The sequence below is a fragment of the Lissotriton helveticus genome, chromosome 3_2 (genome assembly GCF_964261635.1).
Source record: "Lissotriton helveticus chromosome 3_2, aLisHel1.1, whole genome shotgun sequence".
NCBI classification, from domain to species: domain Eukaryota; kingdom Metazoa; phylum Chordata; class Amphibia; order Caudata; family Salamandridae; genus Lissotriton; species Lissotriton helveticus.
The window spans coordinates 492883529-492907423 of NC_136062.1; the positions used below are offsets into that span (position 1 = coordinate 492883529).

General features: G+C 50.7%; 1 protein-coding gene across 2 annotated transcripts in view; it reads left to right on the top strand.

Moving 5' to 3' along the window:
- The window catches only part of ACP2 (acid phosphatase 2, lysosomal), a 153788-nt gene extending 132514 nt beyond the window's left edge, over window positions 1-21274 (top strand). The window contains exon 11 of one of the 2 annotated variants that reach the window (XM_078684468.1): window positions 18910-21274. In XM_078684468.1, coding sequence (XP_078540594.1) covers window positions 18910-19040 — 131 coding nt within the window. In that variant the 3' untranslated portion in view covers window positions 19041-21274. The remainder of the gene's footprint in view (window positions 1-18909) is intronic. The other variant, XM_078684469.1, reaches the window with a different exon arrangement.
- The last annotated feature ends 2621 nt before the right edge of the window (window positions 21275-23895 follow it).

The following is a 23895-nucleotide window of genomic DNA, read 5'->3' on the forward strand; positions in this document are numbered from 1 at the left end:
GTCGGTCCGGCTAATATCATCGCCCATTCGTTATCAGTCCATGCCTGTCCCCTGTCCATCGCCCATTTGTCCCACAGCGGCAATGTAGACGGTTGCGAGTGCATTAGGAGGGCCTGCGCTAACCAATGTATGACGTGCGTGCCATTTCCCATGACGTGGAGATACTGCATGAAGCTGTGCATCGGCAGTTCGTCAGTCATGTCGCCCCAAGACTGGGTGAGTGTGCGTAAGAGGGACGCATGCAGTAGGAACTGGCCAGCTGGGATTCCCGTGCTAGCGGCCAGGTCTGCAAAGGTAAGTAGTGTTCCGTCAGCATATAGATCTCCCAGAGTGTCCACCCCCGCCTGTGTCCAGCTAATTAGTCGAGTCACAGTGGGTGCATCCACTGGTCCTGGAGTACCCAGAATAGGTAGTATCGGGGCGTATGGCGTCGTCGCCCGGGTGAGCCGTAAACAACGCAGGAAGCATCTGCGCGCCACCGCTAGGTGTAATTGTAAGGGGCAGGGAGTCCGGGTTATCCGGTGGAACAGCGTGCAGATTTGTGCCTGGGTCCAGGCAGCAGTGTCCGATGCAGTATCTTCGAGGTGCTTGCCGCTGAGCCACCCCGTCACCCATTGCAACTGTGCCCCGAGGTAGTATAGTTCCATGTTAGGGACCGCCACGCCCCCCTGCTCAGTTGGCATGTAGAGCTTGGTCAGCGCTACGCGGGGCCGGCCCGTATTATACCAGATGAGACTGCGTAGCAGTGTTTCCAGGTCACAAAATATTTTATTTGGTACATAAGTGGGTATATTGGCGAAGTAGTACAGCAGTCTGGGCAGCACTATCATTTTAGTAAGTGCTATGCGGCTCGGGACGTTTAGAGGTAGGGTGTTCCAGAATTTGATCTGCGCCCGAATCGAGGCAATGGCCCGTAGGAGATTCCCCTCAAGGATATCCGTCGGATTCCGATATATTCGGATCCCCAGGTAGCGGAATGTGGTGGGATGCCATTGCAATCTACCTCCGCCTAGGCGCACGTCGCATTCGGGCGTGTCTGGACTAAAGGAAAAAAAAAACATTTGGACCAATTAACTCGCAATCCAGACATTTCTTCAAAGGTCCGGAAGACGTCGGCTAGGGAGTCAGGGATGTTAGTTATGTCTCTGACGTACAGCAGCAGGTCGTCTGCGTATAGCGATACTGCGTGTAGGCCATCTATTAGCGGGATCCCCCATTCAAGCCCTTGAGTCCTGAGGATTGTGGCCAGTGGTTCCATGGCCAAGGAGAACAATAGAGGCGACAGGGGGCAACCCTGTCTGGTGCCTCTCCGCACCCGGATAGTGTCCGAAAGCAGCGTGCCTGTGCGAACTCGGACCGTCGGTTTGTCGTATAGCATGCCCACCATGGCTTCATAGCCTCCTCCCAGTTGGTACTTTTCCATAACCGCTCCCAGGTATGGCCACTCAACTGAGTCAAAGGCCTTCTCTAGGTCCAGTATCAGGCAACCTGCTCTGGGCCACTGGTGGATAGCGTATTCCTGTATACGGAAAAGGCGGCGGATATTGTGGGAGGTGTGGCGTGTCGGAACAAAACCGTTTTGATCCTGGTGCACCAGGCGGGGCACATAGGGGGCCAGTCTCCGGGCTAGTGTGGAGGCCAGTATCTTAGCCCATCTGCGTGCAGTCCTTGTCGGGTTTTGGGATAGAGATCAGGTTTGCTTCATTCAACGATGCAGGTAAGAGTGCATCTTCCGCTGCTGCGGCTTACACGCTCAGAAGCCGCGGAATGAGTATATCCGCGCCTGCCTTATAAAAATCGGCCGGAAGCCCATCCGGGCCAGGGGATTTGCCGTTAGATAGATGAAAAATTGCTTCGCGGATCTCGTCAGGGTCAAGCGAGGCTCCTAGTTCGTCCTGTTGTGTGGTAGTCAGTTGTGGCATGGGCAGAGGGGAGAGGTAATCTGCAATGTCCGAGCATGTGCGCAGCAGTCGGGAGCGGTATAATGCATCATAATGATGAGTAAATGCATCATGAATCTGTTGTTGTGAGTACAATAGGCCCCTCCCTTCCGCGTGTATTGCCACCACTGGGGATGAGCGGGATTCCTGTGAGATCAGCCAGGCCAGTAACTTGCCAGGTCTATCACTTAGGTGGTGTGTCCTCGCCGAGTGTGCTGCGTAGTTAATGTCTCGGAGTCGCTCCAGCAGGCTCGCATGCTCTGCGCGCGCCCCCTGCAGCGAATCAGCGCTACCGTCAACTGCCTCCCCTTCCCTATCCAGTAGGCCAGATTCTATCCGGGTCAGTTCACTTTCTAGTTGTCGTCTCATGTGGCCTTGCGTCCTCAGGCAGTGTCCGCGGGCCACTACCTTGAAGGCGTCCCATTCCACCTGGGGGGAGGAAGCCGTGCCCGCGTTGTTTTCAAAGTACTGGGAGGTGTGTGTAAGGAGGGATTCGCGGAAAGCCGCATCAAGCAGGAGCGCTGGTTGCAGTCGCCAGGTGGGAATGGGGGGGCGCGGGCGGTCCCAAGCCATAGATAAAAAGTGTGGGTTATGGTCTGAATGCGTGCGGCCCATGTATAATGTGTCGGTCACTAGGGGTAGGAGTGCAGGAGACGCCATAAATATATCCAGGCGGACATGTAATTCGTGGGCGCCTGAGTAGTACGAGTAGACCCGCTTCCCAGGGTTACGCGATCTTCAAACGTCATGAAGATCCCACCGTTCGGCCCATTCTAGCAGTGCCTTCGTGGCACCACGCGTTGGAGTGCCTGCGGGGGGTGGGAATGAGTGGTCCATTGTTATGTCTAATGTGCAGTTGTAATCTCCCCCCAGTAGCCACGGGACCGCGTGCCCCAGGACGCCATCGTCGCGGAGAGGTGAGTCAGGAATTCTCCCTGGTCAGTGTTCGGGGCATACAGCGATGCCAGCACTATCTGCTGGCCATCCAGTCTTCCTTGCACTGCAACAAACCTGCCCTCCTGGTCTAGTGCAGTGTCAGTGACTGTCCAGGGGATCCCAGGGCGGACCCATATCAGCGCGCCGCGGGCATATGAGGAGTAGGTGGTAGCGTAAAGTTGCCCGCGCCACTTGCGGTGTAGTGCTAGTACCTCTGTCTTATTCAAGTGCGTTTCCTGAAGCAGTGCGATGCCTATCTTGTGTCTTTTTAGGTAGGAGTAGATCTGATAACGCCTAGCGGGTGTGTGCATTCCCCTGATGTTCCAGGTGCATATTCGTATCTCAGACATATCGCTCCTATGTGTAATTTCTTCCAGCCCCCCCGCACGTTAGACTCCCAATCAGTACCTCCCGCCAAGCCCAAAGTCTCGTCCCCAGCACTAGTCCGCTCCAGGGTCTCAGTATGGAGTGTGACGATCTCCAGTGGTATAGAAGGGTAGGCAAAGGGGGGGAACATAAGGCCTCAACATGGCAATATAACCTGAAATGCCAAATGGTCGGCTGCACAACATGTCGCCGTCCAAACTCTCAAGTGAGCTTGTAAACTATACAGTTCTAGGGGTTATCTTATGGCGTATTGTATAACAATTGCAGTGTAGTTCAATGGGAGCGCAGCAACCATCCCGGGTAGAGTAGGGAGGCCATCGCTGTCCGGCAGCTGCCCGGGTTTTGGCTCTCAGGGTGAAGCCGGCAGTACTCTCAAGTGGCAAGTGGTTGGGGCTGCGTCTCCAGGAGGAGATCTCTTTCCCCAGATGGCTCGGGGAGCGCCAGCCGGCGCATGCAGCATCGCAGAAAAGGCGACCCCTACGCAGCAGTGCGCAGTTTGATCGTGCATGTGTGGTGATCACAGTACCTGGTTGAAGTTCGGGGTCTCAAGGAAAGCGGGGTCCAGCAGCCTGCAGCCGTGCAGGTCTTCGCCCGCGAAGGGGGTCCATGGAGCACTCGTGCAGTCCTGGTCGCTCCAGTGCGCAAAGGCGGGAAACCGCTCGGGCCCGCTCAGCCAAACAGGTCGACAGTTTGTGGGGTGACGTCTGGCAGTTCGTCCGTACGTTGGGAGTCTGGTAATCCATAGATCGCTTCATCGTCGCTCTGGAGGGGCGTCGGGCTAGTGTTCGGGACAAGGGATGGAGCCGGAGAGCTGCTGATTTCCGCCACGCTGCGGAGAGCATCTCGTTGTCCTTGTATCTTCTCGTGTGCAGATGGGGAGTGGGCCGGTGATCCTCGCGCTCCGGGAGGAGTGGGAGCTCTGTGTTGGCGGCGTCTCCGAGCCCCTCGTGTGCGTTCCATGGTGGCAGTCCCTTGCGCTCGTCTAGGTACGGCAGGCATGTTCTCGTCAAGCCAGGCCTCAACTTCATCAGGGTGCACAAAGAAGTTCGTCCTATCTTTCGCCACCACCCGTAGTTTGGCAGGGAAGAGCAGCGAGTATTGAAGTCCAGCTTGTCGCAATCTTCTCTTCACCTCTAAGAAAGAGTGTCGCTGTCTCTGCACTTGCACCGTGTAGTCCGGAAAGAACATTACTGTAGTGTTGTCAATTCGGATCTCACCCAGCTTCCTGGCTTCCCTTAATATCGTATCGCGGTCTCTGTAGTTCAGGACTCGTAGGATGATAGGTCTGGGGTTCGAGCCAGCTCAGAGGGGTTTTGTGGGTACTCGGTGTGCACGTTCTACCACGAAGTTGGGCGATAGTGCGCCCTCCGGCAGTAGGTCACGTAGCCAGTCCTCCACTCTCTGTGTAGGGTCCATCCCCTCCCATTTCTCCGGGATGCCCACCAAGCGGATGTTGTTTCTTCTCGCCCGTCCTTCAGCATCCTCTGCTCGTTCTTCCAGGAATTCCACCCGGTTGAGGAGATCCTGTATGTGTCTGTCAGACTGGGTCACCGTAGGCACCAGCGTTGCCACCGTGCCTTCCAGCGTCGTGGTGCGTTCCTGCAGTTTCTTGTGGTCAGCTCTGAGGTGAGTCAGGTCGATTGCCACACTGTCTATTCTTGTTTCTAAGGAGGTGCGTGTCTGCTGGAGGGACTCTTCCATTCTTTCCATAGCTGCCAGGACCGAATCCAGTTTCGACGCCACGTGGTCGGCATCCATCTTGGAAGATGTTTTCGTCGTTTTTCCTTTCACCGATGTGCTCCCCGTTCTGGTGCGTGTCATAACCCCTCCAGACATGGGGCAGGCGGCGTGTACAGGTAGTGCCAGGGGCGCAGGTCGCGTCCTTCTGAGGAAGTACCGGGGAGCAGATGAGCCTCTTGGTCGCGATAGTTCAGGTGTATAGGGCGCTATCTATAGCTCCAGGCCTTCCGTGCAGCAACTGAGGGCCAAGGTGTGTGCCAGTGGTTCTCAGGGGTGGAGGGAGGGGAGAAGCTGCTTCCCACCCAGTCGTCCAGCAGACTCCACGAGCCGTTCCTGTGCGGTCAGCAGCCAGTAAGTGTTTATTGCCGCGTCGGGCGCGGCTGCTAATGAGTGCAGGCCCCGTAATCACTCCAGCGCCCCCAGTGTCCGCCCGGCAATCAGGCGTTCTGGGCCCGTTAACTCCGTCCCTGAGGGTATTCCCAGATACAGCCTGAGTCCCCCCTGGGCCGCCTCCGCAGTTAGGGCAATTTACAGGGCAAAGGTGTTCCAGGCATACAGGGGCTCAGCCGGCAGCTACAATTGTCCGTGCCTCGCCAGTGTCCCTCGCAGCCCTCAGTGTGTGGGTGTCCCCAGCTCAGTAACTCACTGTGTCGAGGTCTCGCGGGCTCCTGGGGTCTCTAGCCACTGATGGCGGCGGGAGGCAGCGTGTAGTCAGGGAGCTGATGAAGGAGGAAGGCTCCATTCATTTCTCGGCGCCACCGCACCAGTCACGCACCTCGGCGCTGGCTGTGTCCAGGGTCGGGCTCTCGCCCCCACGCCTCCGCGCCCTCGCAGGACTGCCTCTGCCAGATGTGATCCGCTGCAGGCCCCGGCCGTCGTCGGCCCGTCGTCGCGTTGTCCAAGGCTCTCCGGGGGCTCGGGGTAGGAAGGCTCCGGTCGCAGCAGGGCTAGGGTCGATGTGCCTGCGCCCGCCGTGTCCCCCAGCAACCGGGTCGTCTCCGGCAGGTCGCAGTGTCGCAGTGTGTGGCCCGGTAGGCCGCAAGGAGCCGCGGCCTCGCGTACTCGTGTTGCCCAGCAGGGTCGCAGGCAGTCCGGGTGAGACAGCGCCGCTGGCCTCGGTGCGGAGCCCCGCGACCGATCTTCTCAAAAGTCGGCCTGGGCGCAGTCAAGGATTGCGGGCAGCTCCGCCAGCAGTCTCAGGCCAAACAGGATGGTCTGGGTCGGAGAAATGTCCCGGGGTAGGGGAGCTCAGGCAGGAGCTCTACCCGGGCACGTCTACCACCATTGCGCACCAAGCCACGCCCCCCTTCGATTTGCACTTTGATGATCCTCCAGCATCATCAGCGAGCGAACTAACGCAAGACCTGACAGCATGTCAACTACACCAGAAGGTCTCCCAAGCGACTCATATCAAGGGTCACCTCCTGGATCCTATCTTCTCTAACCTGATGGACCTTAGTGCTAAAGTGCCCTCGCCCATACCATGGTCTGACCATTCCCTTATTTCCACAATATGGTCCCCATCTGCACTCACACCCAACGCGAACTCTGGTCTGACCTTGGTCCAAACTCCCGTTGGAAGAGTGGGTTCAGGTAATGAAAAATACCGAACCTAATTCGGAACTTAATCCTAGCACAGATTATCTGAAGTTTACACACTGGATAGAGGATTCACTGAACACAGTGCTTCCAAAGAAACTAATCCAGAAAAAAAAAGTCTGCAACAAGACCGCATGGTTCTCCCCTGCACTGCGGGCGCTAAAAACAAAATGCAAACGCCTAGAGACTTAGCGACCAAAAGGTGATGACCTGCTACAGCGGTTCCCTGAAGGGACTACAGTGTTGTGTTCTGGGGTGCCAACTCATTTACTACTCTAGGAAGGTTAGGAGTGCAGGTGAAGGCACTGTGAGCTCGTCTGAATTAGGGTTCAGAGTACTGATGTGGTATGGTGACTCCGATCCTACATACTGATATTCTGTGATCTCAAGCATAGTTCTGTTCCAAAACAGAATTCCTGCAACACAGCTACTACTGCACAAGTTTGTTGCCTTTATGGATAGTTTGAACCTGGCAGTAAATTTCACAAAATCGTATGTTATTGTAGTAGGCCCTCGGTCCACCAGCTGCCAGACATTTAAGGTGGCTATCCACACCGCGGCAAAAGTCTCCACCTTTCCCTGTTTAGTGGTAACATTTGATCTGAACAAAAACTGGAACCTCTGCTTACCGGGAGCAGGTGTGAGCTTGTTATGGCCCAGGGGCAGTGGCCAGCAGGATGGGTTCCTGGTCGCCACGTATTTTACTCAAGATGTATTAGACCATATGTGTTTCGCAGGGCCTGTATAACAGTGAGGTGTGTGGGGTATGCGATCAATGACAATATTCAAACCGCCGAAAACCAATTTTTATTATGACGTGAAATCAAGCTCTGTGGCTACGCTAGTAACTCAAACTTAACTGCAGATCATGGGGTGTGAGACACTAGTATTGCACTGAATGTACCATGACGATGGAAGAGATAGCTTGACCGCATTGTTTGTAACTGTCTATTCTTTGGTGTATTCTTATAAAATAAAATATATAAAAAAATAAAACCAATTTTTAGGACCCCTGGTGCAGGACCCTAAAAGCAACTAGGCCTTTTCTCTCCATGCTCCGCTTGGAACGAGGTATTTAGCGGACATTGTCGCCCTCAGATCAAGAGCTGGACCAGAGAGGGACTTAAGCTGAACAGACAGATTCTTTCAGACTGCTTGTCCCCTGATCACAAAAAGAGAATTTCCTGGATCGTTCACGTGAAGACAGACTTTGCTAAATTAGGGCGAGCGGATATCTTTTTTAATCCCCATTCGTTGTCTCTGTTTGAGGGGTGAAGTACTTGTTCTTAGAACATGCATGGTAGAGGTGATGAAACCCATGGTGAGAAGACATATGCTTCTGAAAACTGTTCAGGGCCTGAAGCCTTACCTATCCCTGGTACCCAATTTGAGAGAGAGTTTTGTTTTGGCTAGGTTTAGGTTTAACCCGTTACATGCGGTTGGATTCATTGTGGCATCATGTTTCCCTGCGACAACAGGTCTCCGTAGGACACTTTACATTTTGTAATGTTCTGTAAATATTTTAGTGTGCCTAGAAAGCAGTTTATTATTCTGTTGTTGAAGCCCATGAACTTTTCGCAAGTACGTCATGCACTACTCTGTTTATTAAGAATTTATTTTTAAAGCGCCTGGTAACACTAAGGCCAGTGTGTCCCCGTGCTATGATACAGCAAGCAATAGTTAAAAGTAACAAGTACCTCTATCTCCGTCCTCACAGAGGCACCACCACCCTAAAGGAAAGAGATAAGTTTTCAGTTGTTTACGAAACACCACTTCTGAGGTCTCCAACCGCAAAGTATGTGGGAGTCTGTTCCAATGTTGGGCTGCCTGAACACAGAAAGAACGCCCTCCCATCCGGGCTCTTCTGATCTTGGGAACCTTAATCAGCCCCATACCACTGGATCTCAGTTGACACAAAGGGATGTACGGGGTCAGCAGATTGAGAAGATAGGTAGGCCCTTTCCCTTGAACAATGCGATGACTGATCGACAGGGTTTTGAACAACACCCGTTCCTTAATCGGAAGCCAGTGCAGGGTTTCTAGAGCTTTCTTGGATGATGCTCTTTTGGGTAACATCAAGACTAGACGGGCCGCTGCGTTCTGTATACGCTGTAGCCGAGTAATACACCTGCTGTTAGCTTCCAGATACAGGGCATTTCCATAGTCCAGCCTAGATGTAATGAGAGCATGGACAAGGGTTTTCCTAGCTGTAGTGGGCAGCAGGTTGAGGGTCTTCCTCATGCTCCTCAGGATACCAAAGCACTGGCCTGCCACTCGCCTTGAGTGGTACTCAAAGGAGATTTTACTATCTAACCAGATTCCCAAATTTCTGACTTGTTCGCTGGGAGTGGAGTGGGTTGAGGTCCCAGCACCTGCGGCCACCACGCAGATGTCCAGACCGAAGGTGCTTTCCCCACAATCAGCACCTCCGTCTTACTACCGTTTAGTTTTAAACAGTTATCCAGTATTTGGGTGTCTTTCATAGATTCACATGCCTGAATCATTCCCCGTCGTCGAGACGGGAGCCTGCGGTATATAAAATAGTAATGTCCTAGAGACATACATAGAAAAGAATAGGCCTAAGGATCCCACCTTAGTGTCCTATCCACGTCCTTTTGTAAAAAGGACCTAAATAGAGTAGGCCCAAAGGTCCCACCTTAGTGGCCTATCTGTGTCCTTTTGTGAAAAGGACCAAAGTCAAGAAGCCAACCAATCAGCTACCACCTCCTTCTAGAACCTTCCTGTCAGGAGCCCAGGTCTCTCAGATTTTCTACCGCACGTTGTGCTAAGGGAGTCTCCTCTGAGCTCTGCTCAGATTCTGTGTTTATTTTCACTTCATTAAATAACTTTGCTTTTCTACTATGGATTATCTTCAAATACATTCTTTAAAGAAGGTCTGGTAAGGTTAGAGCCTGTGCTTCTTGTTCCAAGAAGTTGCTCTGCTCTGTTTCTCACACTGAAGGTATGTCGCACTCTCTCAAGTAAGTTTTTGAGAGGTCGTGAAGGGCGACTTTTAATATGGTTAAGACCAGAAAGGAGGTTTTTTATTTATTCTCCAGTTACTGTGATGAGGCGTTGCCCTCAACGTCTAGGAGACCTCAAAAGAGAAGAGAATCTCCTCAGACTGATTCCTCAGGGGGACGTCCTGAGAAGGCCCTCAAAAAGACCGCTCAAAGGTCTTCTGGGCGCAGTCCTTCAAAATCTCCTCACTCTGTGGTAAAGGAGAGTAAAGGACTTGCTTTTGGAAAAAAATCACATAAAAAAAAAAAAAGACGACTTCTGAGCCGTCAAAATCACCTCCTCTGATTATGGGACCCTTCAGAAAGGGCGTCTTCTTTACCTCCTGAGGTAAAGACTAGCACCATCATTGCCTATTACAGCCTCTTCGTCTACGATGGCTCGTCTACGATGGCCTCATCTACGACGGCTCATCTACGACGGCTCATCTACGACGGCTCATCTACGGCGGCTCGTCTACGACGTCGTCTACGACGGCGTCGACGATGGCCTCGTCTACGATGGCCTCGTCTACGATGGCCTCGTCTACGATGGCCTCATCTACGATGGCCTCGTCTACGATGGCCTCATCTACGACGACGACGAGAGCGTCGACGAAGACGGACAGCGTCGACGAGAGCGTCGACGACGACGGACAGCGTCGACGACGAGAGCGTCGACGACGGACAGCATCGACGACGGACAGCGTCGACGACGCTATGTCTGCTCGTCTATAACTGCTCGTCTACGACGGCCCGTCTACGGAATCGATGAGGGCCTAGTCTACGATGGCCTCGTCTACGATGGCCTCGCCTATGATGGCCTCGTCTACGATGGCCTCGTCTACAATGGCCTCGTCTATGATGGCCTCGTCTATGATGGCCTCGTCTACGATGGCCTCGTCTACGATGGCCTCGCCTACGATGGCCTCGTCTACGATGGCCTCGCCTATGATGGCCTCGTCTATGATGGCCTCGTCTACGATGGCCTCGCCTACGATGGCCTCGTCTATGATGGCCTCGTCTATGATGGCCTCGTCTATGATGGCCTCGTCTATGATGGCCTCGTCTATGATGGCCTCGTCTATGATGGCCTCGTCTACGATGGCCTCGTCTACGATGGCCTCGTCTACAACGGCCTCGTCTAGGACGGCCTCTTCTATGACGGCCTCATCTACAACGGCTAGTCTACGACGGCGTCGGCCACCTTGTCTACGACGGATCGTCTATGGCGTCGTCTATGACGGCCTCATCTGGGACTGCTTGTCTACGACGGCATAGTCTATGATGGCGATCTACGGAGGAAAAATCCGCCAGTTCTAGAATTTCTTATAATGTGGTAGAGAGGGCTGCTCAACGTTTTAAGATCTTAATGACCTCTCAAGGACAGGCCGGCTTCTTGTATGACTTTAAAGAACCTCTCAAGAAGGCTGTAAGGTCAATACAGATTATCAGTTACCTATAGTCAGAAGGGGTAAGGGTCATGCAGAACACCCCCTCTGTATCGCCAGTTGGATAAGAAGTATAGGGCGCCAGATACAGCTCCGGCGTGTTTAACAGGACATCCTGAGCCGGACTCTGTAGTGACACAGACGGCCCAGAAGAACTCCAGGAATCCTTCGGCCCCTTTGTCGCTTCCTCCTGATAAGGACAAAGAGTGGAAAACATTGGGAACAGGTTTTCCTCAATGTCGGCAATCACGGTAAAGGCCGTGAACGCTCTAGCGCTCTTGGGACGCTATCATGGACAATTGTGGGCACACATAGCCCCGTACCTGTCGGCATCGCCAAATTCATCCAAAGAGGAAGTAAAAAGGATTCTGCTAGATGGTGAAGCATCGGCGTCAGACACTATAGTCTGCGCGATGGATATCGCTATGACAGGATTCCTCAAGTTGGCTGGAGCAGCAGTCTGGCAGCTCCAAGGATGGCTAAAGGCAACCTCTTTCAGTCCTGAGGTGCAAACATAGGTTTTGGACATGCCATATGACAGCCAATTACTAATGGGCACAACAAATTGACGAAGCAGACACTGTGAGTGCTTTGGGCACTCTTCAGTATAAGAACCAGTCCTTTAGTAGAAATAGAGGAAGTGGACAGTCTTCCCACAGAGGGAATTATCAATACAAGTCTTCCTACTCTTCAAGCCAGAGTAGACCACAATACCAACAGCACCAACAACAGCAAAACAAGCAATCCTCTTTTGGGAGGTCGTCCTTTCAAGGTAAAGGACAGCGGAAATGACAAAAATCTACGGCTGCTTCTATGACAGATCTAGATTATGCTGCAGATAGGAGCAATAGGGAGCGTACCTCCATCTCGGAAGGGATAAGGGTTTTATTCCCACTTTTTTTGATCCAGAAAAAAGACAAGAAGTGGAGACCAATCTTGGACCTCAGGGCCCTCAACAAATTCCTAAGAAGCAGTCGTTTTGCATGGTAACGGTCCAGGAGGTCTTGCGACTACTGTATAAGCAGGATTTTAGAGCGTCCGTAGACCTACAGGACGCTTACTTCCATATCCCAATTCACGGGAATCACAAAACGGTACTTGAGATTTGCAGTAGTGGGAAGACACTTGCAGTTTTGCGTTTTGCCCTTCGGGCTCAAGTCTGCACCGCACATATTCATGAAATGTCGTGCCATGGTGGCGGCATATCTCAGACACTGCCATCACCAAGTCTTTCTGTATCTAAATGACTGGCTGGTCAAGGCTTCATCCTTAAAAGATGCGTCCAGGTCATCCATCGCCTGTTTAAAGCTTTTCGATTGCTTGGGAATCACCCTCAATCAGGAAAAATCGGTCCTACAACCTTCTCAGTACATCAGTTTCCTAGGTGCAACCCTGGACACATGGTCGGCAAAAGCTTTCCCATCCAGAGAGTGGATGAACAAGCCTTTTGCACTTGCTGCTATAGTAGCCTCGAAGAAAGCCTTGACAGTCCGCCTCTTCAAATCCCTCCTGGGGATGATGTCAGCGTGTATCCTCCTGATTCCTCACTGTCGACTACGAATGAGGAATCTACAGGAGGTGCTCTCAAAGCAGTGGGTCCAATGCACAGGGTCATTCGAAGGCCACATAAAAGTGAATCCTCAGATGGTCGGAGCCCTTCGATGGTGGATGTCATCTCAAAACCTGTCTCAAGGCTTGTCATTCCTGCTTCGGCTACTCCTCATATTGCCACAACAGGCGCCTCCTTGGAAGGCTGGGGAGCATTTCTGCAAGAGCTATAGATAAGCGGATAGTGGTCTCCTATGGAGAAGAAACTACATATCAATCTGCTCGAATTGCGGGCGGTCTTCCTGGCCCTGCATGTTTTCCTGCCAAGAATCAAATATTCCCTGGTGCTAGTCCGGACAGACAACAACACGACTATGCACTACCTCAACAAACAGGGAGGGACACGCTCGCTGACACTCTCTCGCGAGTCGCAAAAAAGTATGGTATTGGCTCATACTCCACAATGTAACCCTAAGGGCGGAATATGTCCCAGGCGCGGACAATGTGCTCGCCGACACGTTGAGCATGCAGAAAACATCGTCACACAAGGGGGAGCTAGATCAACAACTTATCGACCAGATCTTCTCCAGATGGGACACGCCGCATATCGACCTATTTGCGACGAGAATGGACGCCAAATGCCCACACTTCGCAGGTTGGCATCCCCAGTCAGGGTCTCTAGGGAATGCATTTTCCATCGCATGGCGCAAGCGTCTTTGCGTACGCCTTTCCGCCATTCCCGAGGCTTCCTAGAGTCCTCAGGAATATTTCGATGGAGCCTTGTACTCTACTTTTAATAGCCCAAACTTGGCCGAGGCAACATTAGTTCAGAGCGCCACCGTCTATCCCTGGAGGCGCCGATCCACCTTCGGCAGTATCCATCGCTCCTCACAATGTACAACATCCGGATCTGAAGTCTTTCAGGTTAGCTACCGGGCTCCTGAGTTCCGAGAGTTCCACCATCTGAATATTCCACAAGACTGTAGGGACATTCTTGCCAGAGCAAGGGCAGATGAAACGACCAAAACGTATTCCCTGAAATAGAAGCGCTTTTGTGTTTGGTGTGCAGATCAAAACCTTCGTTTTTTTCTCCTCCTCACCGGAGCAAATCTACCTTATCTATTACATCTGGCACACTAGGGCCTAGCCCACTCCTCCATTAAGCTACACTTAGCAGCTATATCTCGTTATAAAAGAACTTCAACGAGTCTATCTCTCTGGTCAAGCAGGCCGATTCAGCAATTTCTAAAACTCAAAGATCGCTGCATGCTAGGGATCTCAACAATGCTTGAAGTTTTCCATTAGCAAAACGAAAACATTCAGGAAATCCAACCAGCTCTTAGTCGCTTACAGTAGACCTAGGAAAGGTCTACCACTTACCAAGCAGAGCATCTCCAGATGGATTTCTGCAGCCATTGCTTTCTGTCATGACCAAGCTGGACAGCCATTGCATTCCAAAGTGAGAGCGCACTCCACGAGAGCTATGTCCACTTCTATGGCCCTCTTCGCAGGGGCGCCAGTCATTGGCATTTACAGGGCGGCAACATGGAAGTCGCCGCATACATTCACTAGGCACTACTGCCTGGATACGGAGCTGAGGAAGGATGCAGTAGTGGGACAAGAAGTGTTCAGCTATACATATATATATTTCAGTAAGGTGAGCCTTCCTCCGTCCCTCCATCCTTCTCTGGTATGCACATTTCTCTACTAATACTTATTGTGGATGTCTAATGATGGTTCATGCTCGCATGATGTGTATTATCTAAGGAATAGTATATGCTGTGCCATCAGAAATGTGCATAATATATTGCTTGCTACTCTGATTCAGGCATGTGAATCTATGAAAGACACCCAAATACTGGATAAGAAATGCGTTACTTACCTGTTACTGCAGTTATCCAGTATTAGTGTCTTTCATAGATTCACATGCACCCTCCTGCCTCCCCTGGCAGGGCTCACCTTTCTCTCTAATGAGTTTACGCCTAACTAGCTTGGTGCGTACGAAAATCTGAGAGACCTGGGCTCCTGACAGGAAGGTTCTAGAAGGAGGTGGTAGCTGATTGGTTGGCTTCTTGACTTTGGTCCTTTTCACAAAAGGACACAGATAGGCCACTAAGGTGGGACCTTTGGGCCTACTCTATTTAGGTCCTTTTTACAAAAGGACGTGGATAGGACACTAAGGTGGGATCCTTAGGCCTATTCTTTTCTATGTATGTCTCTAGGACATTACTTTTTTATATACCGGAGTCTCCCGTCTCGACGACGGGGAATGATTCAGGCATGTGAATCTATGAAAGACACTAATACTGGATAACTGCAGTTACAGGTAAGTAACGCATTTCTTATCGGCCATCCAGGCAGCTACTTCCTGCAAACAAGCAGAAAAATTACTGGCTGCTGTCTCATCTGATTGTGCGAGAGACACAGCAAGTTGAGTGTCGTCAGCGTAAGATACAACTTGCACCCCAAATCTCTCAGTGATCTCTGCTACTGGCGCCACGTAAAGATTAAAGAGAGTAGGGCTCAAGCTGGACCCTTGTGGCACCCCCTGTTTCAGCCTGATGTCTTTGGACCGGTATGGCCCCTGAGCTACTTGAAAACTGCGATTATGTAGAAATGACTCCAACCACTTCAAAGCTTTACCTGCCACGCCACCATTTTTTAGACACTGCAGCAAGGTGTGATGTGCTACAGTGTCAAAAGCAGCACTTAAGTCTAAAAGAATAAGTGCTGCTGTCTGACCTTCATCCACCAACTTCCGTATGATCTCTGTCGACAGAAGCAGGGCAGATTCAGTAGAATAGGACGCCCGAAAACCCGATTGGGTGGGGTGAAGCAGTTTGTAAGTCTCAATATGGTCTGTCAGTTGTATATTGATGACTTTCTCCGCAATTTTAGCGAAGTAGGGGAGAAGTGAAATAGGACGCAAGTTATCAAGTTGCTCTGCGCTAATGTTAGGTTTTCTTTTGAAGAGGGAGCACCACAGCCTCTTTCCAAGCTTTCGGAACCATGCCTGAACCAAAGGAAAGTTGTAGCAGATGACGAATGTGGGGTTCCAAGATCTCCACGCTTTTTCTCAGTATTTTCGCAGGCGCAGGATCATTAGGGGAGCCCGATTTAATTTTGGCCGCTATTTTGACTAGGAGATCCCGAGGGGGAGTGCTAAAGGAAGTAAGATTCTCAGTCCCTTTAAAATGTATAGGTGTTTATCTGTCTCGCATCCCACTCTGGCCGGCGGCGGAAAGGAGGAATAGATTTTCTCCACCTTATCCGAGAAATATTGCGCTACACGATCACAGGATTCGACTGACCCCTTCACAAGAGCGGCAATACTAGATAAGGAGGATATTTCTTTAAAAACAGAAAACAATTATTTAACTGAATTGTCAGCTCGCTCAATTCTGTCCCTATAATATGAAGTACGATGTTTCCTAATTAAGGCATGATAGCCCTTGAGCTTAATTTTGTAGTCCCTCCTATCTGCAGCGGTAAAGCCTCTCCTCCAACGTCTCTCGAGACGCTTACAAGCCGCTTTTTCCTTCATGAGTTTGGGCCCAAACCAAGGTGCAGATTTAGTTTGCCTCACTGGTCCTTTGTTTGACCAGGGGGCCGTGCTATCCAATGCCTGCGTTATGCGTCTGTCGAGAGCCTCACATGCCGACTCTATCTCCAGACCATCCGGGGGCCCACTCTGGCCAAGAACATTATGAAACTTGTCCAGGGAGAAGTCTGCCCATCTCCTATGCTTGTTTTCGCCATCCCCCTTGGCCCGTACCTTCACCAATTGTGCCTTCATCTTGAAGGAAATCTGAAAGTGATCCGACCAGACCACCGGTACTGGGGAATCAATTATCAGCGACTCCCAGTTAGAAAAAACCTGGTCAAGTAGGTGGCCCAGACAGTGGGTAGGCAACTCTGACTTAAGGGTCAATTGCGGCGCGGCAAGCTCATTACGGAGCTCTAGCGCCTCTGTATTGGCGGGATCATCAAAGTGAAAATTTAAATCCCTCAAGAGTATCAATTTCTCGTACCTCATAGCCGGCTGTACCAAGCAGTCAATCAGACTCGCCGCAAACCTTGTCCCTGAGCCCCGAGGCCTGTAAACTAGGAATCCTTTTAGGACCTGATTATCGAGTCCAGTGATAGAAAAGAAACCAGCTTCACTGTCCCTGATATCTGCTATCTTCAGCGTGCATTGATTTTCATACTTGAAAATTATAGCAATACCACCTCCCCGCCCAGTGGGTCTATCTACCCTATTGATGTTATATCCCAGCGGAAGTGCATCTATCATGTCCGGAACAGAGTCGTCATTGAGCCATGTCTCTGTCAGAAACAGAAACAGTACAGCTGTCCGTCTATTAGTAGGTCGTGAATTTCTATTTATGCTTCCCCAGGGACCTGCAATTGATGAGAGACAGTCTCATCATCTGTTCACCTTTCGTAAGCTTTGACTGCTGATCCAGAGAGAAGGGGGCAGTAGTTACACCCCCTTCTTCCAGAGTTCAATGCCATACTGTGTGCGCAGTTATCCCCAGCCCTCGGTCGGAGTTCCAACAGTTGTTTCGAGCTGTAATGTACCTTAGTAAGAGGACTGGCAGGGGTTCTGGCCCCTAGCCGCGGACGGGCGCAGACAGGCTTGTCTTTGGCGCGTCTTTGGCGCGCCCGCTGCGCGCGGCCGCTGAGGCATGGGTCTTTTGTCCCCGGACGCTCCCTCCAACTAGAGCGCTAACCGCCGTTAGCGGAAGTGCCTGGCTCTACCTACCCCGCCCTCCGCGCAACGGTACTGGCTACCGCGTCGGACCAGGGCGGGAAGGACAGAACGCCGAGCTCAGGCTTCCAGGTAAGTACAGTCTGCCACAAAGTACTCCCCCAATCCTGCCTTTATTTTAAAGAATTCTAAAAGGAACTTGTGCGCTGAACTAGAGTGCACAAGCCGAGTGCAAAGTGAAATAAAATGTTTTTTTTTTAAAAACAGAGCATATACTTGCAGGGTCAACTATTGCAGCGTAATCACAACAGGTCAGGGGGACACCGCCACCGCCCTCCTTCGCTGTTTGCGGCTGCAACCTAACAAACATGTTTTATATGCGGTTTCCTGTTTTTTACGAGCTGCGCTGAGTTTGAGACTCTCCAGACCCATCTGATTATTGCGAATGGGAGACCTTTAACCTATTTTTATTGTTGTTTGGTCATTAATTTTAACCATTTGTATTTTTCCACACGTTTTAAGTCCGTATGATTGTATGTGCTGTGTTATTTTATTCTTTTATAGTTATTTTTACAACCAAATAAAGATTTTATGATGATGAGTCTCATTGATTTGGATAATAATAAACACCTGTTATGAGCACCAGGATGCCCCAACGTTTGAATTTGTGCTTTTCAAATGCATGTGGTATGGTATGCCAGCCCCCGTAACCATCAAAGATAAGTACGAAGGATGTAGATGGCGGGCATGTAGTGCAGCATTCTATGCGAACGCTTTACGTTCTCAGGAGCCTCACTGTCTCCTCTGCTAAAGATTCAAATATATGTTTGTGGTTCTTAAAGAAATATGTGAACCAAATCTCAAGATAGGGAAAAACTGCACAGCATGTGAATCTAGAAAGCCCTCAAGATGCAACTCGTTACTAGTTAGTAACTTTTTTTTTCACGCATCTGCCCTGAATAGTCCTTCACTTCTTTAATGGTGTTTTGCTACTTGGGATCTGCCCCATTGATTCATGTATGCTGTCATTTCCTGACCACTGCTTGAAATGGCACTTGTTTTTCTTCTGTGTTCATCTATTTGACTATTGTTCTGCTGCTCCAGATGATTGACTGAATGCTGAGTAACATCAACCGAGTGTAGTAGTAGATAGGATCCACAGTGCCCCCTCACCAGATGCAATACTGAACTAGTGTCTTTTTGTAATATATTGCAAAACAGATTAATAATTGTTTTTAAAATCCAATCCTCAAATTGTTGAGAATAAATAATTTGATCCAGTTTCTTCTGTTTTTCTCTCTCTCTCCCCTTGTGCTTCCCCCGTCACCTCTCCTGCTTCCCCCGTCACCTCTCCTTCTTCCCGTCACCTCTCCTGCTTCCTTTGTCACCTCTCCTGCTTCCCCCGTCACCTCTCCTGCTTCCTTTGTCACCTCTCCTGCTTCCCCCGTCACCTCTCCTGCTTCCCCGTCACCTCTCCTGCTTCCCCGTCACCTCTCCTGCTTCCCCCGTCACCTCTCCTGCTTCCCCCGTCACCTCTCCTGCTTCCCCCGTCACCTCTCCTGCTTCCCCCGTCACCTCTCCTGCTTCCTTCTCTCCCACAGAAGTAGTAGTTGGACTGGCTATATGTGGTGTCGTCCTTTTCCTGGTCATTGCCGTTCTTCTGGTGCTGGTCTTCCGCCTGCGGTCCCAACCCGATGGCTACCACCAGGTTTCCCACGAGGGGGAAGCCTAAGCACGACCAACATTCTTGACCCTCCTCTACTGAGTGCCGGCGATCAGTCTCTCGTGGTGAGGATGGTCCACTCCCGGCCCAGCTGCGGTTGAGAGGCCTATCTGCACTGGCTGCTCAGCCCTGGAGGCACCACAACTTTTATTTTTACAAGTTTTATGAGGTTTTAACATGTTTTGGGAGATTTTGTGTCTTAAAAGTAGACCTCCACTATGAACATCTACATCTGTGTGACAGATCCATGCTTCACCATTCCTGAACTTTTATTGTCTTTTTTTTACTGTTGTGAAGCCCTGCAAGCAAGTGGGAAGTGGACGGGAGAGATTATGGGAGTATCAGGAAGGAACTGGCAGACGACTGTCCTGTCCACTGTAGTCGTGCATCCAGGGCGTTACCTTTCCAGTTTTTAAATGATTGGTTTCCTTTAACTTAAATGCACTAAGGAGGATTGGTGTAAGGCATAGGATTGCATCAGAAGTTCAGCGCCGGGTACGGCTGGGCTTTATATCTGCGCCAACTAAGTGCTTCAGAACTCTGTGGAGTAAATTAGGCGCATAGTGAATGGCACAAACCTGGCTCTATGCAGTGTAATACATTGAGAGCTCTGCTCTGTGAGGCACATATTGCGTGTCTCCATCCTGCATGAGGGGTACAAAGCTCTGTGAGGTACGGTGATTATGCATAGGCCTTACTCCAACTCATGGAAAATAGAGGTTTCTGAGGCACACCAGTGTATGAATGAGCTCTGGCTCCATTCCATGGGAGAGGTACAGAGCTCTGCTGAGCAGCGTGAGGCACAGAGTGCTTGGCTGAGCCCTGGCTCCATCCCATAGGTGAGGTACAGAGCTCTGCTGAGCAGCATGAGGCACAGCGTGCATTCCTGAGCCCTGGCTCCATCCCATGGGTGAGGTGCAGAGCTCTGCTGAGCAGCGTGAGGCACACATGCTTGGCTGAGCCCTGGCTCCATCCCATGGGAGAGGTACAGAGCTCTGCTGAGCAGCGTGAGGCGCACAGTGCGTGGCTGAGCTCTGGCTCCATCTCATGGGAGAGGTACAGAGCTCTGCTGAGCAGCGTGAGGCACACAGTGCATTCCTGAGCCCTGGCTCCATCCCATGGGAGAGGTACAGAGCTCTGCTGAGCAGCGTGAGGCACACAGTGCGTGGCTGAATCCTGGCTTCATCCCATGGGAGAGGTACAGAGCTCTGCTGAGCAGCGTGAGGCACACAGTGCGTGGCTGAATCCTGGCTTCATCCCATGGGAGAGGTACAGAGCTCTGCTGAGCAGCGTGAGGCACACATGCTTGGCCGAACCCTGCTTCATGCAAAGTGAGGTACCTAGAGTATATCTGACACAGATCTAAGTGCCTCAAGAGAGACACTTTGATACTGAATGTTACTATGTGGAGGTTGATGTGCACTATAAAAGATACCGTTTTACAGCTTGAAGCATTTATCGACCAATCACTCTTTGTATCACAATCATTTATTTTGTGTTGCTTTTATGTGGGGTTACCTCTTGGCGTCTTTATCTCCAGGAGCAGAGGAGGCAGATTCACCCCAGTGGCTCGAATTTCTGCCATGAAATCTTCCCTACATCTAGATTAGACACCGACAGCAATGATTTTATAGAAAAGCTGCTAGCTAAGGATTCTGAAGGACAAGTCAGTGAACCTGAAGTCAGGATCCTACTATGGGGCATTATAAGGCTACATATCTTTTGTAAAACGTCAGTGGTTCAGAGGTACACTCTGTCAGACGCGCAATATTCCCACACTCAGAGTGAACACTGAGCTGTGCAGCTCAGACCTTCCGAAAGGAACATGGCTTTTGTATTCACTGAGGTAGACTCAAGCTTTACTTGGTAATGCATATGTTTTAATTCATTGGTGTTGATTTCATTGCCTCCTGTGGTCTGTCAGCTGTGGTTCAGCATGTGAAGGTCTGAAAAGCGACAGCACTTCTCGCTCTGTCTGCGACAGATGTAGGCAGCCATGGATCCGTTCAAGGCGGGATGCTGTGATGGCAATCTGCTGTCTTTATAATGTGCATTTCCCTGAGCATTGTAGGTTCCGTTTATTTGCACTCTGAGGCCAGAGAAAGACCACAGATCTTTGTAATAAGCCATGGGCCAATGGTGGTAGGTATGTGGGATGGGTAGAGGTTTCACTTTCTATTGGGAAATCTGTGTTTTTACTTGTAATATTGATGAGAGTTGAGTAAAGAAAATACTTACCAACATTTCTGTCTTTCTTTCTTAGAGACTGTGTGTTGCAGTTGTATTTTTGAGTGTTACAAAGTCAGCAGTGATGGCCTAGAATAGCAGTAAACTAGCAGGCATAGGGCTTGTCTTGGAATAAAACATCCAGCCCCAGACTCTTGTATGAAGCGTGATTTCTGAGCTCCCATCAAGGTTGAGTGCTTCTGCTGGCCTCTGAGGATTCCCACCACAAGGCTCTGGACAGAGAAAGATGAGATCACAGGTAGAGTGGTTGAGTAAGAGCACAGCATAGAAGCTCAATGTCTGAACAAGGGGAGTGGCGTTGGGTACAGTTTTTACCATTGCTGCTTAACAGCTACCTTGGTCTTGGGGTAGGGGCCAGAGTATCACATGCTGGGGGGGGGGGGTTACATTTCCATTTCTGTTGACTTTCCATGTCGGACATGTTACACGTGTGTTGAGTGGCCCCTGAACTCAAGGGTGTCCTGCAGGGGACCTGGGAGCTGTTGTCAGTAATGGTGGCTCTCCACACAGGATTCTCACTGGTATTCATAAACCACATAATATATATGTGCCTGTAACCCCACTTCTAAATAAATATTTTCCTATTTTAAAATAATTTCAAGTAAGAACATACATGTTTGAGGCCTGTGTGGTAGCAGATATACATGCTGTGCATACTCCTGCAAACTAGTGTTGGGTTGGGATGTGTAGAAGTTGTTTTTCTTCGAAGAAGTCTTTTGAGTCATGTGGTGGTGTGACGACTCCTCTTGCTGGGAGTGCACATGATTATCGGCTCCATTGTTGGATTGTTTTTTTCCACCTTGGGAGTTAGGGCGAGTGCTTCTTTGCTCTGAATCGACACCGTCGCAGTGCTCTCTTCGGTCTTCATGGATTCCTACCCTCTATCGATACTGTACTTGGAACACGTTTCCTCTACTCTCTCGCGGGTTGTTTGGCTACTTCACTCACGCGTGTTCTGGGTCGATCCTGGCCTTGCCCTTTGGGGCGTACTCCTGTCTCGTCCGCCTCACTCCAACAGTCCTCGACGGTGATGGAATGGACACTAATTTTATACTATACTTGCTGCCCCACAAAGAATCCATGAAGCAACCTCCATCATGGCTGTAATTCGTGCCTATGTCCCAAGCACAACAGAGCTGCTTGTGAAGAATGTCTCGCTTTCCGTTGTAAAAAAGACTCTGACCGTTGAGCTTGTTGACTCAAGATGTTGCACAGGAGCGGCGATGACACGCAGACCTCTTCGGTCCAAGAACCTCGAGGGAGACCATCCACAACTGTCGTCTGCAGATGAAGAGGCACTCTCCCCCGAAGGAAGCTCCCGTTCCAAGCTAGACATAGATATTCTTCCGCCAGCCCAGCAGCCCGTGAGTACAGCCCTCCCTCCACCAAGCTATCAAGCCAAATCATTCTCCACCAAAGGACAGACAGGCACTCTGGAGCGACAGTCCGTCACTTCACTCGGGCCATGGTAGTCACTGACAAACCACTATGGTCGTTCCGCCTAGCTCTGGCTTGGCACCGAAGAAACCTTAGAAGCCGACTGCTTTGGCACTAGCTACACCGACACCGTGCCGACCCATGGCACGGATCACATCTGATTCTGCTGCGACCAAAATCTCAGTGCCAAAGCCAATGTCAGAGCTGAAATTTCAGCATCGACCAGCAAGTCTGGCACAGGCACAGTCGAACGAATCCTCCACAGACAGCAAGAGGATGTTGACGCAAGGCAGAAACACTTGAATATTCACCTCTATATGGGCCAGATTCTTGCCCTCTCTCTGGGGTCTAATGCTGATGCAGCCTCAAAGCGCCAGCTATGCTCTGAGGAAGCCTTGAACTTTCCTGTTGCACCAGAGCAGCGCAAGCAAACAGATAGGGCGACCAGGCCCTTGAGCCCACACACAACCCTCTCTTCACCATCCCCACCTGTTTCTCCCAGGGATCGCCTTGACATCACACATCAAAGGTCTTCCTACTCTGACATAGAAAACTTTGAGGTAGTCATGACTTACACAAACCTTGCCCGGATTCCGTCTGCTCGAGCATTGCTCCCTCTTTTCCAGCCACGACAATAGGTCACGATCAGAACAGTCATGTACCTTATAGGCACGATGGCCTTCTGCATCGCCATAGTACCTGAGGCCAGGCTACACATGTGCTGTTGCAGGAGTGGCTAATGCAACAGTGGTCTGAAGCAGAAGTCATTTGAACTATCTTGTTTTGATCAGATGCCGCACTTGTAGCTCTTTGCAGTAGTGAAATACCAACAGCCTGTTACAGGGGAGACCTTTTCTCAACCCTGTTCTACAGAATACGTTACAATGGACCCTTCCCTTACGGGATGGGGATGCACTTACAGGATCTGACCAGGGCCTCCATATCAACCACTTGGAACCTCTAGTCATCTGTCTAGCTTTGAAGACTTTCCTACCTCACCTGATAGATAAGGTTGGTTCGAGGCATGTGGGCTGCTGAATTCATATCTGTGCATAGATCGCCGCCTAGTGTTGGATCCGGATGATTGCACATTGTTTTCCTGGAAGAGTCTTCGAAGTATCACGAGATAGGTGGCTCCTCCCTCGGTCTACAGTGCGCATGGGCATCCTCTCCATCCTTA